The sequence below is a fragment of the Ranitomeya variabilis genome, chromosome 2 (assembly GCF_051348905.1).
Source record: "Ranitomeya variabilis isolate aRanVar5 chromosome 2, aRanVar5.hap1, whole genome shotgun sequence".
In the NCBI taxonomy this organism is placed as follows: Eukaryota; Metazoa; Chordata; class Amphibia; order Anura; family Dendrobatidae; genus Ranitomeya; species Ranitomeya variabilis.
The window spans coordinates 171958212-171974012 of NC_135233.1; the positions used below are offsets into that span (position 1 = coordinate 171958212).

Consider the following 15801-nt stretch of genomic DNA (forward strand, 5'->3'; position numbering starts at 1 on the left):
GTTTATGGGCTCATCTGGGTGAGGTCATGGTCCATGGAATTTGGAGAGAACAGCTAGATAGCTCATCTAACCTGAAGGAACTGATGGCGCTGGCTATAAGAAGGCTTCTTATATCCCTACAGGTCATCACCTGACTGTCAGACAGTGGCCTACATCAACCACCAAGGGGAAGCCTGGTCCACACCCTTAGTGGAGGTGGCGGATCGATTATTTCAAGTAGCGGAGAACCATTTTCTATCACTGACTGCTCTTCACATAAGAGGAAAGGAAAACATCAGACTTTCTTAAGCCGCAACCTACTAAGGCAGGGAGAGTGGATACTGAATAGTTCCATCTTCGAGCAGATTGTGCGATTGTGGGGTCGACCGGACATAGACCTGTTCGCCACCAAAAGGAACAGAAAGGTGAAGCAGTTCTGTTCTCTCAACCCCAGGAAAAAGCCACTGGCGGTGGATGCCTTCCTGATCAGATGGAACTTCAAACTAGCTTATGCTTTTCCCCATTAGCTCTGTTACTGCTGGTGGTGAGGAAAGTCAGAGAAGACTGGGCAAGGATTATTTTGATTGCCCCCTTTTGGGCCATAACTGCATGGTTTTTGAGGCTGAGGACCACGTCGGTCACCTAGCTTTGGGTGCTACTGGAGCTCTTGGATCTCTTCTCCCAGAGGCCAGTCTGCCATCCAAGAGTGGCCGGGCTACACCTGACGGCGTGGAATTTGAAAGGTCGTTGTTGAGGGAAAGAGGTTTTTCTCCTAATCTGATATCCACCCTTCTAAAGAGTAGGACAGTGGTCACACCCAAAATTCATGCCAGAACCTGGAGAAGGTTTTTGTCTACCTCAAATTTTAATATGGGTCGGATTCTTTAGTTCCTTCAGAAAGGGCTTGAGATGGGTCTACCCACTAGTACTCTCAAAGTCCAGGTATCAACCCTGGGGGCCCTGTTTAGCTGTAATCTTGCAGGGAATTACTGGATAGCTAGATTTATTAAGGCGTCAATTTAAAACTAGGCCCATCCGTAAGGAGAGAATGCCATGGGACCTGAACCGGGACCTGAACCTGGTCCTGACAGGTTCCCCATTTGAACCCATTGACTCAGCCCCAATAAAGGTGCTTTCCCTTTTAAGTAGCCCTCCTGGTAGCATTACCATCTGCCGAATGGGTGAGTGATATTCAAGCTTTCTAGGCTTCCACCATATACCCAGTTCCTGGAGGATAGCGTTATTCTAAAGACCGATCCATCTTGCTTACCAAATGTAGCCTTCAAATTCCATAGGTTGCAGGAAATGGTTCTCTCTTCATTCCATCCCAATTCTAAGAACCAGAAGGAAATGGAGCTTCATACACTTGTCAGGAGGTGCCTGTTAGAGTACTTGTCAGTCACTGATCCTTGGAAAAAGGATAATTCCGTATTTGTGTCCTTCCAAGGAGCTAGAAAGGGTCTTAGGGTGTCAAAAAGCACTTTAGCTAGATGTATCAGGGAGGCAATTGCATTTAGCTTATACATCAAGTGGCAAACGGCGCCAGAAGGTCTGAGTGCTCACCTAACACAGGCCATGGCAGCCTTCTGGGCGAAAAGATCGGAGGTCTCGATCAAGCAGATATTTAAGGCAGTTACATGGTCTTCTCCTTCCACCTTCTATAAACATTATTGGCTGGATATGGGTGCCTCTTCCCATCTCACATTTGGAATATGGGTACTTCAGGCTGTAGTCCCCCTCTAAAATTCTTACCTCTCGTGGTGCTGTCATGGGACACCAAATAAAGTCTGTTACTTACCGGTAACTATATTTTTCATAGCCCCTGACGGCACCCTCATATTCCCTCCCTTCACGTGTGGGTGAGAACTTCTTCCACTTGTACGTATTCACGGTTGTGAAATTATCTGGTGTGAAATGTATTGTATGTTTCTGCCATTAACCATGGGATGTCCTCTGTAATCCAACTGACGTGTGGGAGAGGTGCTGCCCTTTTGTCTGTCTTTGTCTCTAAGTTCCCTGACTTTTTTTTTTTAGAATGGCGCCGGTCACGGTAGTGCAGCATGGGGATAATGACTGGACGTGGGGGAGCACCTGGTTGGAGGGGTCTGCTGAGCATTCAATTTTTAAAAACTAACGAGAACGCCTCTTTCCTATGGTGTTATACAGCCACTTTTCAAAAAAAAGCAGGATCCTTACCTTCTACTTTTTTTTTTTTTTTTTTTTTTTTCAGGGACACATCCTGTTTTCTAAATTGTCTGTTTTATCCAACAGTAGGGAAATGTTCTGCACATTTTTCTTAACCTCTAATGATTTGAGGCATTTTATCCTCCATGCCTCCTACCCTCTCCTCCAGCTTATTCACTTTTTCATTTACTGTATGGAGGTCCTGTTAAATACAGTGAATATCCTCCTTTATGCTACTCACTTGTTCACTAATTATTGCTAGGGTAGTGTTCGACAAGGAGACTGCTGCAAATACATCTTTCATAGTTGGCTCCGGGACATCATCCTGTGACGGAGTACATAGCACAGACTTGCTCCCTTTGGTCTGCAGGAGTGATCTTTCTTCACATGCTGTGAGTATCTGCGCCATGTTCCCAGCTTGTGACTTTTTCCATCCCCAGTTGCTGCTCAGTGCTACTGTGAGCATTCTTCAAGCCTGATGTGCCTCAAGCTGCAGGGAAGTTCAGACTCTTGCAAAACGTTCTAGTCTTGCAGCAGCATCTGCTGCTTTGTCCCCGAGCTGGAGTACCTTGTCGGCGCCATTTTGGAGGATTCATCTTCCCTCGGCTAGGTCTCTTTCTCTCCCATTTTCCTCTTGCGTGTTATGATACATCTCCTCAGCGATGTCCCTGGAGCACCGACCGCAGTTAGGGGAGCCACACTGGTCTGTTCTGGGCTGCAAGAGTGAGTCTAAGCCGGATAACTGAGGATCTTTCAGGATGGAAAAAAGGAGCTGTGTAAAACACTTCTTCACCTGCTGTCCAGGCCACACCCCCTTTGGTTCCATTTTTTACCCATTTCCCCTTGTGAAAATTTAAAATCTTGGGTTAAAACAAAATTTTGTTGGTCAAAATGTAAATTATATTTCTTCCCTGCCAAATGGAATAAAAATCTGTGACACACCTGTGGTGTTAATATGAGCACTGCACCCTTAAATGAATTCATTGAGAAGTGTAGTTGGTAAAATGTTATCTCTTATGGGGGAGGTTGTACTGTTCTGGCACTGCAGGTGCCCTGCTTTTGTGACTGGCACTCCAATATGGCACTCCTTCCCTTCTGAGCTTTGCACTGTGTCTCAAAAGTAGTTTTCAACCACATATGGAGTATCTGCGTACTCAGGAGAAATTGTACCATGCAATTTTTGTTGTGTAATTTCTCCTGTTCCTTTTGTGAAAATGCAAAATTTGGTACTAAAATAACTTGTTTGTGGGAAAAATTGTATTCGACATCAGCGACAGGCTTTACTATTGATGCTAGTATCCTGTCATGTGCTACTCCATCCTGCGCGCGGCCGTACTGCTTAAGCGCGGCTGTACTGCCTGAGTGCGGCTATACTGAGCGCGGCTGTACTGCCTGAGTGCAGCTGAGTGTGGCTGTACTGCCTGAGTGTGGCTATACTGAGCGTGGCTGTACTGCGTGAGCGTGGCTGTACTTACTGCGCGAGCGTGGCTGTACTTACTGCGCGAGCGTGGCTGTACTTACTGCGCGAGCGTGGCTGTACTTACTGCGCGAGCGTGGCTGTACTTGCTGCGCGAGCGTGGCTGTACTTGCTGCGCGAGCGTGGCTGTACTTGCTGCGCGAGCGTGGCTGTACTTGCTGCGCGAGTGTTGCTGTACTTGCTGCGCGAGCGTGGCTGTACTTGCTGCGCGAGCGTGGCTGTACTTGCTGCGCGAGCGTGGCTGTACTTGCTGCGCGAGCGTGGCTGTACTTGCTGCGCGAGCGTGGCTGTACTTGCTGCGCGAGTGTGGCGCTGGCTATAATGGATACAGCACCCCTGCAGCCAGCACAGCGAGGGCTGACTCCGCCCACTCACGTCACTGGTCGCATGCTGGTGACATCATCTAAGGTCCTGGAACTCCGCTGGGCTCTACATCTACCCTGACCAGAGCTGCAGAGCACGGAGCCCCCATGGCCGGTATATCAGGGGGGATACAGGATTGTGTGGAGCCCCCATGGCCAGTATATTGAGGGGGGGTGGGATAAGTAAGTTCGGCTGCGTCACTCTGGTCCAGACTGCGCAGGCGCGGTGTGTCGCGCTTGCGCAGTGTATAAAGGCTTCGGACAGAGTGACGCTCCCACCGTGTAAACTTTTGTGCACAACTGTACCTCCCTTTTTAACCCCTTTCTGCCATCGGACATACTATCCTGTCCATGTGACCTGGGACTTATTTCCCATGGACGGAATAGTACGTCATCCGCAATTAGCCACGTTCACGGGGGGAGCGTGGCCGGCTATCGGCTAATTATCACAGCTGAAACCTGGCACTATGTGCCAGGAGCGGTCACGGACCGCTCCCAGCACTTTATCCCCCGGAACACTGTGTGATCAAACAAGATCTCAGCGTTCCGGTGGCATAGGGAAGCATTGCACAGGGAGGGGAATGTCATCGCCTAGTTCCGAGGGTCTCCTCCCTGCAGGCCGCCTGATCCAAGATGGTCACGGGGTCCTGCAGGGAGGTGGGTTGTCAGTGCCTGCTAAGAGCAGGCATAGGCAAGCCTCCTTCACTGCCTGTCAAGATCGCTGATCTGACACTGACAGTGAGGTATCGCTGTAATCGTACTAACCCGACGAATAAAATTTGCTTTATTAATTTTACCACACGCGGAAAGGTATAAACGCCACACCCAAAAGAAATTAATGAATTGCTGGTTTTTGTTCATTCTGCCTCCCAAAAATCGTGATAAAAATCGTGATAAAAACCGATCAAAAAATGTGATGTGCCCGAAAATGGTACTAATAAAAACGTCAACTTGTCCTGGAAAAAAACAAGACCTCACATGACTCTGTGGGCCAAAATATGGAAAAATTATAACTCCCAAAATGCGGCGATGCAAAAACTATTTTTTTGTAATAAGCGTCTTTTAGTATGTGACGGCTGTCATACAAGAACTTGCTATAAATACTAAAATCAAACCCCCCTTCATCACCCCCCCTTAGTTAGGAAAAAATAATATAATAAAAAAAAATTGTATTTTCCTATTTTCGCGTTAGGGTTAGAGTTGGGGTTTGGATTACGTTTACGGTTGGGATTAGGTTTAGAGGTGTGGTAAGGGTTAGGGGCATGTTCGGGTTAGGTGCGTGGTTATGGTTAGGGTTGGGATTAGGGTTAGGGGTGTCTTGGGGTTGGAGTTAGAATTGGGGGGGGGGGTTCCACTTTGTAGGCACATCAGGGACTCTCCAAGCGCGACATGGTATCCGATCTCCGTTCCAGCCAATTCTGTGTTGAAAAAGTCAAACTGTGCTCCTTCCCTTCCGAGCTCTGCCGTGCGCCCAAACAGTGGTTCCTCCCACATATGGTGTATCAGCGTACTCAGGATAAATTGGACAACAACTTTTGGGGTCCAATTTCTACTGTTACCCTTGGGAAAATACAAAACTGGGTGCTAAAAATCATTTTTGTGAGGGGGAAAAAGTTTTTATTTTTTTTAATTTTCACTGCTCTGCGTTATAAACTGTAGTGAAACACTTGGGGGATTAAAGTTCTCACAACACATCTATATTAGTTCCTTGGGGGTCTAGTTTCCAATATGGGGTCTCTTATGGGGGGTTTCTACTGTTTAGGTACATCAGGGGTCCTGCAAATGCAACGTGACACCTGCAGACCATTCCATCTAAGTCTGCATTCTAAAACTGCTCCTTCCCTTCCGACCTCTGCCATGCGCCCAAACAGTGGCTCCCCCACATATGGGGTATCGGCGTACTCAGAACAAATTGGACCACAACCTTTGTGGAAGTTTCTCCTGTTACCCTTGGGAAACTAGAAAATCGGGGGCAAAAGTTCATTTTTATGAAGAAAAAAAAAGTTTTATTTTGCCAGCTCGACATTATAAACTTCTGTGAAGCAGCATTTGGTGAGTCAGTGCTCCCAACACATCTAGATAGGTTCCTTAGGTGGTCTGCTTTCTAAAATGGTGTCACTTGTGGAGGTTTCCACTGTTTAGGCACATCAGGGGCTCTCCAAACGCGACATGGCGTCCTATCTCAATTCTCACCCATTTTGCATTGAAAAGTCAAACGGTGCTCCTTCCCTTCCAAGCTCTGCCATGCGCAAAAACAGTATCAGCGTACTCAGGACGAATTGGACAACAACTTTTAAGGTCCAATTTCTCCTGTTACCCTTGGTAAAACAAAACAAATTGGATCTGAAGTAAATTTTTTGTGAAATAAGTTAAATGTTTATTATTTATTATTATTTATTTATTTATTTTTTTAAACATTCCAAAAGTTCCTGTGAAGCACCTGAAGAGTTAATAAACCTTGAATGTGGTTTTGAACACCTTGAGGGGTACAGTTTTTAGAATGGTGTCACTTTTGGGTATTTTCTGTCATATAGACTTCTCAAAGTGACTTCAAATGTGATGTGGTCCCAAAAAGAAAAAAAATCGCTGGTCAACTTTTAACCCTTATAACTCCCTAAAGTTGCTTTCACACATCAGTTTTTTGCCATCAGGCACAATCCGGCGAATTTTGAAAAAAAACAAAAAAACAAAACACGGATCCGGCTAAAGTTGCCGCCGGATCCGTTTTTCTCACTCATTTTCTCATAGACTTGTATTGGCGACGGATGGCCTCGCGTTTCATCTGTTTTTCGCCGGATCCGTCGAAAATTGGTTTTCCAGCTGTTGGAGAAAACGGACATAGTAACGTTTTTTATGTCCGTCGAAAAAAAGGGACAGCGACTGATCCATATGGTGCTGGATGGTGCTGGATCCGTCAAATGACGGAATCCGACGACTGATAGTTTTTTTTGTTTGTTTGTTTTTATTTATTTATTTTTTTATGATCCAATTAGCTGTATCAGCTAGTCGGATCAGTTGCATCAGTTTTTCACAATCTGCAACGGATCCGTTTTTTTCAGCATTCCACAGATTGTGCCTGACGGCTAAAAACTGATGTGTGAAAGCAGCCCAACAAGAAAACATTTTGGTTCCAAAATTGTGCTGATGTAAAGTAGACATGTGGGAAATGTTACTTAATAAGTATTTTGTGTGGCATATCTCTGTGATTTAAGGGCATGAAAATTTAAAGTTGGAAAATTGCAAAATGTTAAAAATTTTCGCCAAATTTTCTTTTTTTTCACAAATAATTGTAAGTCATATCGAGGAAATTTTACCACAAACATGAAGTACAATATGTCATGAGAAAACAATGTCAGAATCACCGGGATCCATGCACGCTTTCCAGAGTTATAACCTCATAAAGGGACAGTGGTCAGAATTGTAAAAATTGGCCCGGTCATTAACGTGCAAACCACCGATATAAGAGACTAGCATCCCCCTACAGGTGACAATTCTGTAGCTGTCCACTGTACACTATAACCGACAAGTTGTTGCATCAGCCACGATCAGTTTTGGCACCGACTATGGTCTTTTAACCTCTTAAATGCTGAAGTCAATAGTGACTATGGCATCTAGATGGTTAACAGCATGTGGGTCTCCCTCTTTAACCCCATTGGCATTCTGAGATCTTGATCTTGTGGTCTTCATGTTTGCATTTGCAGTTCGCTGCCAAATAATGGCCAGAGTCTCCCCGCTATATCAGCCTGTTCAAAAGTTATCAAAATTTTAGGTGGTAAAGAAACTTTTGCATTAATTCCTGAAAAGCACCTGAGGGGTTGATGAACTACCCGAAAGCAATTTTGAATACCTTGAGGGGTGCAGTTTTTAAAATGGTATCACTTTGGGGGATTTCCAATATAAATATAGGGTACCTGAAGTCACTTAAAAACTGAACATGTCCCTTTAAAAAAAAGAAATAAAATATATATATATATATATATTTGTACATTTCTTAGGGAAAAAAAAAAAAAATTCCTGCTATATTTTTAAACCTTCTAAAATGCTCACAATATTAAACCTAAAATAGCACGATAAGAAGGTTAATGCTATAAGAAATATCTGTACCATCACCCTGGAAAATGAAACACCATTTTGAATAGATGGTTGCAAGGTCCATATTTTGGCATAGGGTCCGGTTTATACTGATTTTCCAGGAGAGGTAACTGTTGTCACTTTCCTTTTACTGGTAAGTATGTGCTATATGGATAAATAGATTATATTTATTTATGAGGACCTTGTACATCAGGGGTGTCAAACTGCATTCCTCGAGGGCCGCAAACGGGTCATGTTTTCAGGATTTCCTTGTATTGCACAGGTGATAATTTAACCACCTGCACAGATAATGATTCCTGCTCCTTGTGCAATGCTAAGGAAATCTTGAAAGCACGCATGTTTTGAGGCCCTCGAGGAATGCAGTTTGACACCCCTGGTGTACATAGACGACAAATTTATTGATCTGGACCTTGTTTTTCATCAAGCTAATTTCTGCACATGGACTTTAAACATTTTTTTTTTTCATATATTATTGGAAACTCCTTATATCCTAGCAATAGCCGATATAGACTTTACTCTTTCTTATTGTATAAATTTGTTATTCTTGTTCTGCATATCCTTAATTACAGTTAGTTTGTTTTCATATGTTTTAAATCAATCTGAGCATGTCAGCCATGCAGCATAAGCAGTAAGGCAATGTTCACATGCAGCATTTTTGATGCTTTTTGTCTGCAACCAAAACTCGCTATGTTGGAAGTAAAACAGCTGTGCTCAAACCTCCTATTTTGCTACAACTTCTAAAACTCTGCAGTTTTCCAATTTAGTCAGGGAAAAAAACCATGAGATTTCCTAAATTTTATTTGCTTAAAAAAAGCTATGAAAAACGCTGCATGTGAGCCTGGCCTAAGGATTCTCACAGTAATAGTCCTGCATACTTTTTATGGTTCACTGTTCGTTATATGTTGACGGGAAGATACAAGGAAATATATTTTATTTGTTTTTCTTTCTAATTTTTAGGCACCTTGACATCTGTAGAAAGTTTTTTGTCTTTCAAGTCTGGACCAGAGGTTAGTTTAATTCTTGAAATAAACATCAGTAGCCAGGGGCGTAACTGAGGGTGCAGGGGTTGCAATCCCACCCGGGCCCTGGAGTCTAGGGGGTCGCAAAAATTCCTTTTGCCTATGTAAAATGACCAATGCTAGTAAAGGCTTGCAATCATTTTGAGCCCCTTTGGAGCTTTTGCATTGGAGCCAATGAGCTGCAAGTCCCTCCTCTGTCAGTAGCATACTGTTATCAGTGAGTCAGTGTGCACCGTGGGATAGATTAAGAAATTAAAGTTTAGAACTCAAAATAGTACCTTTAATAAGGGTATGTGCACACGTTCAGGTTTTTTCGCATTTTTTTCGCGATAAAAACGCTATAAAAACTCATTAAAAAAACGCATACATTATGCATCCTATCATTTAGAATGCATTCTGCATGTTTTGTGCACATGGTGCGTTTTTTTCCGCAGAAAAAATGCATCGCGGTAAAAAAAAGCAGCATGTTCATTAATTTTGCGTTTTTCCCGCTATTCTATGCATTGGGAAAAAACGCACAAAAAACGCGTCCAAAACGCGGTAAAAACGCTTTAAAATCGTGGTAAAAACGCATGCGGGTTTCTGGCAGAAATGTCCTTTTTTGTCAGGAAAATTTCTGCCAGAAATCCTGACGTGTGCACATAGCCTTAGGCCTTAATGGGGTTTCCCACTACTTTATCTATGTCAGATAATTCCCATGAAAGGGACAAATAAACACCCTGCTTCTCTAAATCATTCTGTAATCTGAGATGCTCTTCTGGTCACAGCCATCAATTCTCTTTTCCCCTGTCTAACTAACTAGATTTCCCATCATTCCTTGTGCTGGGCTGCAAGTCAGCAGTGAGCACGCTGCTTACAACTGTACCCAACTCCTCCCACTCCTCCCCTGCAGCATCTCTTACAGCACAATATCACGTACAGGACACTTACAGGGATTAGAAGTAATATACAGGACCGCAGCACTGGCATTAGGGATTATCCCTTGCTCCACCTTGTGGATGGATGAGGAGGGCAGATATGAATCTCCTCCACCTTAGATATTCTAGAAATATATTATATAGAGCCGGGTAAACATACACATAGATTATTAGTAAGAAAGAAGTATCTAAGGGTACTGTCACACAGTACCATTTTGATCGCTACGACGGTACGATTCGTGACGTTCTAGCGATATCGTTACGATATCGCAGTGTCTGACACGCAGCAGCGATCAGGGATCCTGCTGAGAATCGTACGTCGTAGCAGATCGTGTGGAACTTTCTTTCGTCGCTTGATCACCCGCTGTCATCGTTGGATCGTTGTGTGTGACAGCGATCCAGCGATGTGTTCGCTTGTAACCAGGGTAAACATCGGGTAACTAAGCGCAGGGCCGCGCTTAGTAACCCGATGTTTACCGTGGTTACCAGCGTAAAAGTAAAAAAAAAACAAACAGTACATACTTACATTCCGGTGTCTGTCCCCGGCGTCTCAGCTTCTCTCCACTGTGTGAGCGTCTGCCAGCCGGAAAGCGAGCACAGCGGTGACGTCTGACGTCACCGCTGTGCTTGCCGGCTATGGCGCTTACACAGTGGAGAGAAGCAGAACGCCGGGGACAGACACCAGAATGTAAGTATGTACTGTTTGTTTTTTTTTACTTTTACGCTGGTAACCACGGTAAACATCGGGTTACTAAGCGCGGCCCTGCGCTTAGTTACCCGATGTTTACCCTGGTTACCGGGGACTTCGGCATCGCTCCAGCGCCGTGATTGCAACGTGTGACAGCAGTCTACGACGCTGGAGCGATAATCATACGATCGCTGCGACGTCACGGATCGTGCCGTCGTAGCGATCAAAATGGTACTGTGTGACAGTACCCTTACTCACCGTTAAGTTTATCTTTGTAGTTTGGAGCATGGAATACACGGAGCACAGCGTGAAGCCAGTCAATATGAAGAGGATGGCAAAAGAAAAAATTGGGTTCCAGCTCCTTAAAATAATAATTTTATTGAATCCAAATATAAAATCCAAATGTCCATGGTGAATACACTCCCACCAGGAGCTGGAACACAATTTTTTCTTTTTCCATGAACATTACGTCTGCCTGCAGCGGAGTTCCGTGCACCTGCGGTGATTACTGGTGAGCTGGCTACCCCCTTTTTTTTTTTTTCTTTCTATGTAATATGAAGAGGATCCCAAATGCGAACAGTGAGCATCACTTTACAGAGGAATAAAATCAGAACTTTCATGATGATGGCGATATCATAGATTTCCAGTGTTTAAACACTCTTAATCTTATTTGAATAAAGTTATGTTCACTGTTCGTGAGCTGGATCCTCTTCAATATAAACATACATTATACAGGTTATAGAGAAGCATGCATACATGCATGCATGCATACATACATACATACAGTGGGTAAGGCAAGTATTCAGACCCCTTTAAAAATTTTCACTCTGTTTCATTGCAGTCATTTGGTAAATTCAAAAAAGTTCATATATTTTTCTCATTAATGTACACTCTGCACCCCATCTTGACTGAACCCCCCCCCCCCAGAAATGTAGTAAGTTTTGCAAATTAAAAAAAAAAAAAACTGAAATATCACATCCACATGGTCATAAGTAGTCAGACCCTTTGCTCAGACACTCATATTTAAGTCACATGCTGTCCATTTCCTTCCTTTTTGAGATGGTTCTACTCCTTCACTGGAGTCCAGCTGTGTTTTAATTAAACTGATAGGACTTGATTTGGAAAGGCACACACTGTCTATATAGGACCTCACAGTGCATGTCAGACCAAATGAGAATCATGAGGTCAAAGGAACTGGCCAAAGAGCTCAGACAGAATTGTGGCACGGCACAGATCTGGCCAAGGTTACAACAGAATTTCTGCAATACTTAAGGTTCTTAAGAGCACAGTGGCCTCCATAATCCTTCAATGGAAGAAGTTTGGGACCACCAGAAGTCTTCCTAGACCTGGCCATCCAGCCAAACTGAGCAATTGTGGGAGAAAAACCTTGGTGAGAGGTAAAGAAGAACCCCAAGATCACTGTAGCTGAGCTCCAGAGATACAGTAGGGAGATGGGAGAAATTTCCACAAAGTCAACGATCACTGCAGCCCTCCACTAGTGGGGCCTTTATGGCAGAGTGGCCCAAGTTTAGCCTCTCCTCCATGTAAGACATATGAAAGCCTGCATAGTTTGCTAAAAAACACATGACGGACTCCCCGACTATGAGAAATAAGATTCTCTGGTATGATGAGATGAAGATAGACCTTTTAGTGATAATTCTAAGCAGTATGTGTAGGAAACAAACAGGCACTGCACATCACCTGGCCAATACAATCCCAACAGTGAAACGTGATGGCAGCATCATGCTATGGGGGTGTTTTTCAGCTGCAGAGACAGGACGACTGGTTGTCCTTGAAGGAAACATGAGTGCGGCCAAGTACAGAGATATCCTGGATGGAAACCTTTTCCAGAGCTCTCTGGACCTCACACTTGGCTGAAGGTTCACTTTCCAATAAGACAATGACCATAAGCACACAGCTAAAATTGCAAAAGATTGGTTTCAGATCAACTCTGTGACCATTCTTGACTGGCCCTGCCAGAACCCTGACCTAAACCCATTTGAGCAACTGTGGAGAGACCTGAACATGGCTGTCCATCAACGTTCACTATCCAACCTGACGGAACTGGAGAGGATCTGCAAGGAAGAATGGCAGAGGATCCCCAAATCCAGGTGTGAAAAACTTGCTGCATCATTCCCAAGAATACTCATCGCTGTACTAGCTCAAAAGGGTGCTTCTACTCAATACTGAGCAAAGGGTCTGAATACTTATAACCGTGTGATATTTCAGTTTTTATTTTAATAAATTTGGAAAAATTACTACATTTCTTTTTCAGTCAAGATGGGGTGCAAGAGTGTACATTAATGAGAAAAAAATGAACTTTTTTGAATTTACCAAATGGCTGCAATGACACAGTGAAAAATTTAAAGGGGTATGAATACTTTCTGTACCTACTGTATACACTGGAGAGCTGTGTCTGCAGCTGTATGCACAGAAGCCGTGAATGAGCTCTGCCGCATAGATCTTCTCCAAGACACTTGGCTGTGATTGCGCATCAGATTCCAGAGACAGGAAATCGGGGAGAAATTGACATGACCTCACTGGAAGTCTTCAAATTCTCCGCTAGATATCATGTGACTAGGAGAACAGCTCAGGTTACAGAAGGATTTGGGAAAGCAAGGTATTAAGTAAAGTTAGCAGTTAGTTTACATGAAAGGGACGTAAAGTAGTGGCCAACCCTTTAATGAATGGGCCCGCTGTAGATAAGGGTACTGTTACACAGTGGCACTTTGGTCGCTACAACGGCACGATCTGTGACGTTCCAGCGATATAGTTACGATATCGCTGTGTCTGACACGCTACTGCGATCAGGGACCCCGCTGAGAATCGTACGTCGTAGCAGATCGTTTGAAACTTTATTTCGTCGTCTAGTGTTCCGCTGTGGCGGCATGATCGCAGCGTGTAACAAAGGTGTGCACGATATTCCCAATGTCCCGTATGACTTCTACATCGCAACTACGTCATGAAATTATCACTCCAGCGCCGTGCATTGCAAAGTGTGACCGCAGACTACGATAATCAAGCGACGCTGCAACGTCACGGATCGTGCCGTCGGAGCGATCAAAGTGCCACTGTGTGACAGTACCCTAAGATTTGCCTAATTAAGATGCACACCACTTGGTGAATTTGTCTCATTATATAGGTGCTAGGCGCCTCTGGTAGAAATGTACTCCAATCATGGGCTGTAGTACATTTCTGGTGGAAGTTACCCCACTAAAGTGGCATAACCTTTCATGAATTTGAAAGGTGTCACTTAGTCACACCCCATCCCACCCATTCTTCACCCATATTGGCATAGCTGGGTGGGACCGGTGTGAAATGGCAAGTAACAAAATTTCTGCACAACTTATAAAATTATTCATGTCGTCACACTTATATTGTTGTTTAGGGCACTTGTATTCATGATGGGACCTGGCAATCTGCTGTTCATGGAGCTGCAGATCAGGCAAATCTGAAGAATTTCAGAAAGAAATTGGCCCTCAAGCCACTTCCAGTTTTTGGGAAAAAGTTACAAAGAAGGTAAGATTAATTTCCAACTTTCTTCTATTTACATAGTTATATAGGTCAATCAAGTTCAACCTAGGTCACTATCACCCACAATGTTGTGTAATAAGGAAATCATCCAGCCCTTTAAAAGCTGTTATAGTGTCTGCCATTACTACCTCTTGAGGTCGGGCATTCCAAAGTCTAACTGTAAAGAACCCTTTCCTTCAGCAGTCGTAATAGCCTTTCTTCCACCCATAATGAGTGCCTCTGGTCCTTAGTATGGTCTTTGGAAGGAATAAATCATGTGCCAGTCCTTTGTACTGACCACACATGTGTTTATACATAGAAAAAAGATGCCCAACTTTTCCAACCTCTCATGTGAAAGGCCTTCCATCCCATGTAGTAATCTAGTTTGCCCACCTTTGCACTGACTTTAGCTTCTGAATTTCCTTTTTAAAATGTGGAGCCTAAAATAGGATCCCATATTGTAAATGTGGTCTCACAAGTGATTTTTATAGAGGGGTAACAATATGTTGAGTTTGTGGTATTTTATACCTTTTTTTATACTTTTAATGTATATGTAGCAATAGGATTACTCTATCCTAGGTGCATTACTCTACCTCTATCAATATTAAATTTTATTTGCCAAGTGTTTGTTACACAAGAAATATGAAAAGAAACAAGATGACTGGATGGGCAGTCTCCTGTGTTATTACTGAATTTCACTTGTCTGCACTCCGGATCTGTCTTTTAGTGACCATGATAAAGCCATTACAGACCTTGTTAGGCCGGGGTCACATTAGAGAGTTTTACAGACGTATGAGAGGCGCAAAAACAACGCATTGCACACGGACCAATGATTCTCTATGGGGCAGCTCCTATCTGCCGTATATTTCTCGGCCGTATTTTACAAAAATAATCTATCTCCTTATCAAACCCGACAGGATATGAGACATGGTTTACATATAGTAAACCATTTCATATCCCTTATTTTTTTTACATATTCCTCACTACTAATGTTAGAAGTGTCTGTGTGTAAAATTTGGTGGCTCTAGGTGTTAAACTAAAGGGTTAAATCACGGAAAGAACTGGCGTGGGCTCCCGCACAATTTTCTCTGCCAAAGTGGTTAAGCCAGTGACTGAGGGCAGGTATTAATAGCCTAGAGAGGGTCCATGGTTATTGCCCCCCCTGGCTAAAATCATCTGCCCCCAGCCACCCCAGAAAAGGCACATCTGTAAGACGTGCCTGTTCTGGCACTCAGCCTCTCTTCCCACTCCCGAGTAGTGGTGGGATATGGGGTAATAAAGGGTTAATGTCACCTTGCTAATGTAAGGTGACATTAAGCCTGGTTAATAATGGAGAGATGTCAATAAGACACATATCCATTATTAATCCAATAGTAGTAAAGGGTTAATACACACATTAGAATAAAGTGTTTTTCTTTATTTTTAACTCAAATAAATTTTTATTAAGAATAACATTACAATTGACATGTTACATTCTTGTTTTCAGTACAAAGTTTCCCCCCCAAACGAACCCCGCAATCCCAACTTATCCCACCACCCCCAATAAGACAGCCCACCTTGTTTAATAGCT

At 43.6% G+C, this 15801-nt stretch overlaps 1 protein-coding gene across 1 annotated transcript in view; it reads left to right on the plus strand.

The window, feature by feature from the left end:
- LOC143804774 (saccharopine dehydrogenase-like oxidoreductase) overlaps positions 1 to 15801 on the plus strand; it is a 125940-nt gene that overhangs the window by 42899 nt on the left and 67240 nt on the right. Inside the window, exons 5-6 of the mRNA XM_077283177.1 lie at positions 9052 to 9101; positions 14107 to 14237. Of these exons, the coding sequence (XP_077139292.1) occupies positions 9052 to 9101; positions 14107 to 14237 (181 nt within the window). The remainder of the gene's footprint in view (positions 1 to 9051; positions 9102 to 14106; positions 14238 to 15801) is intronic.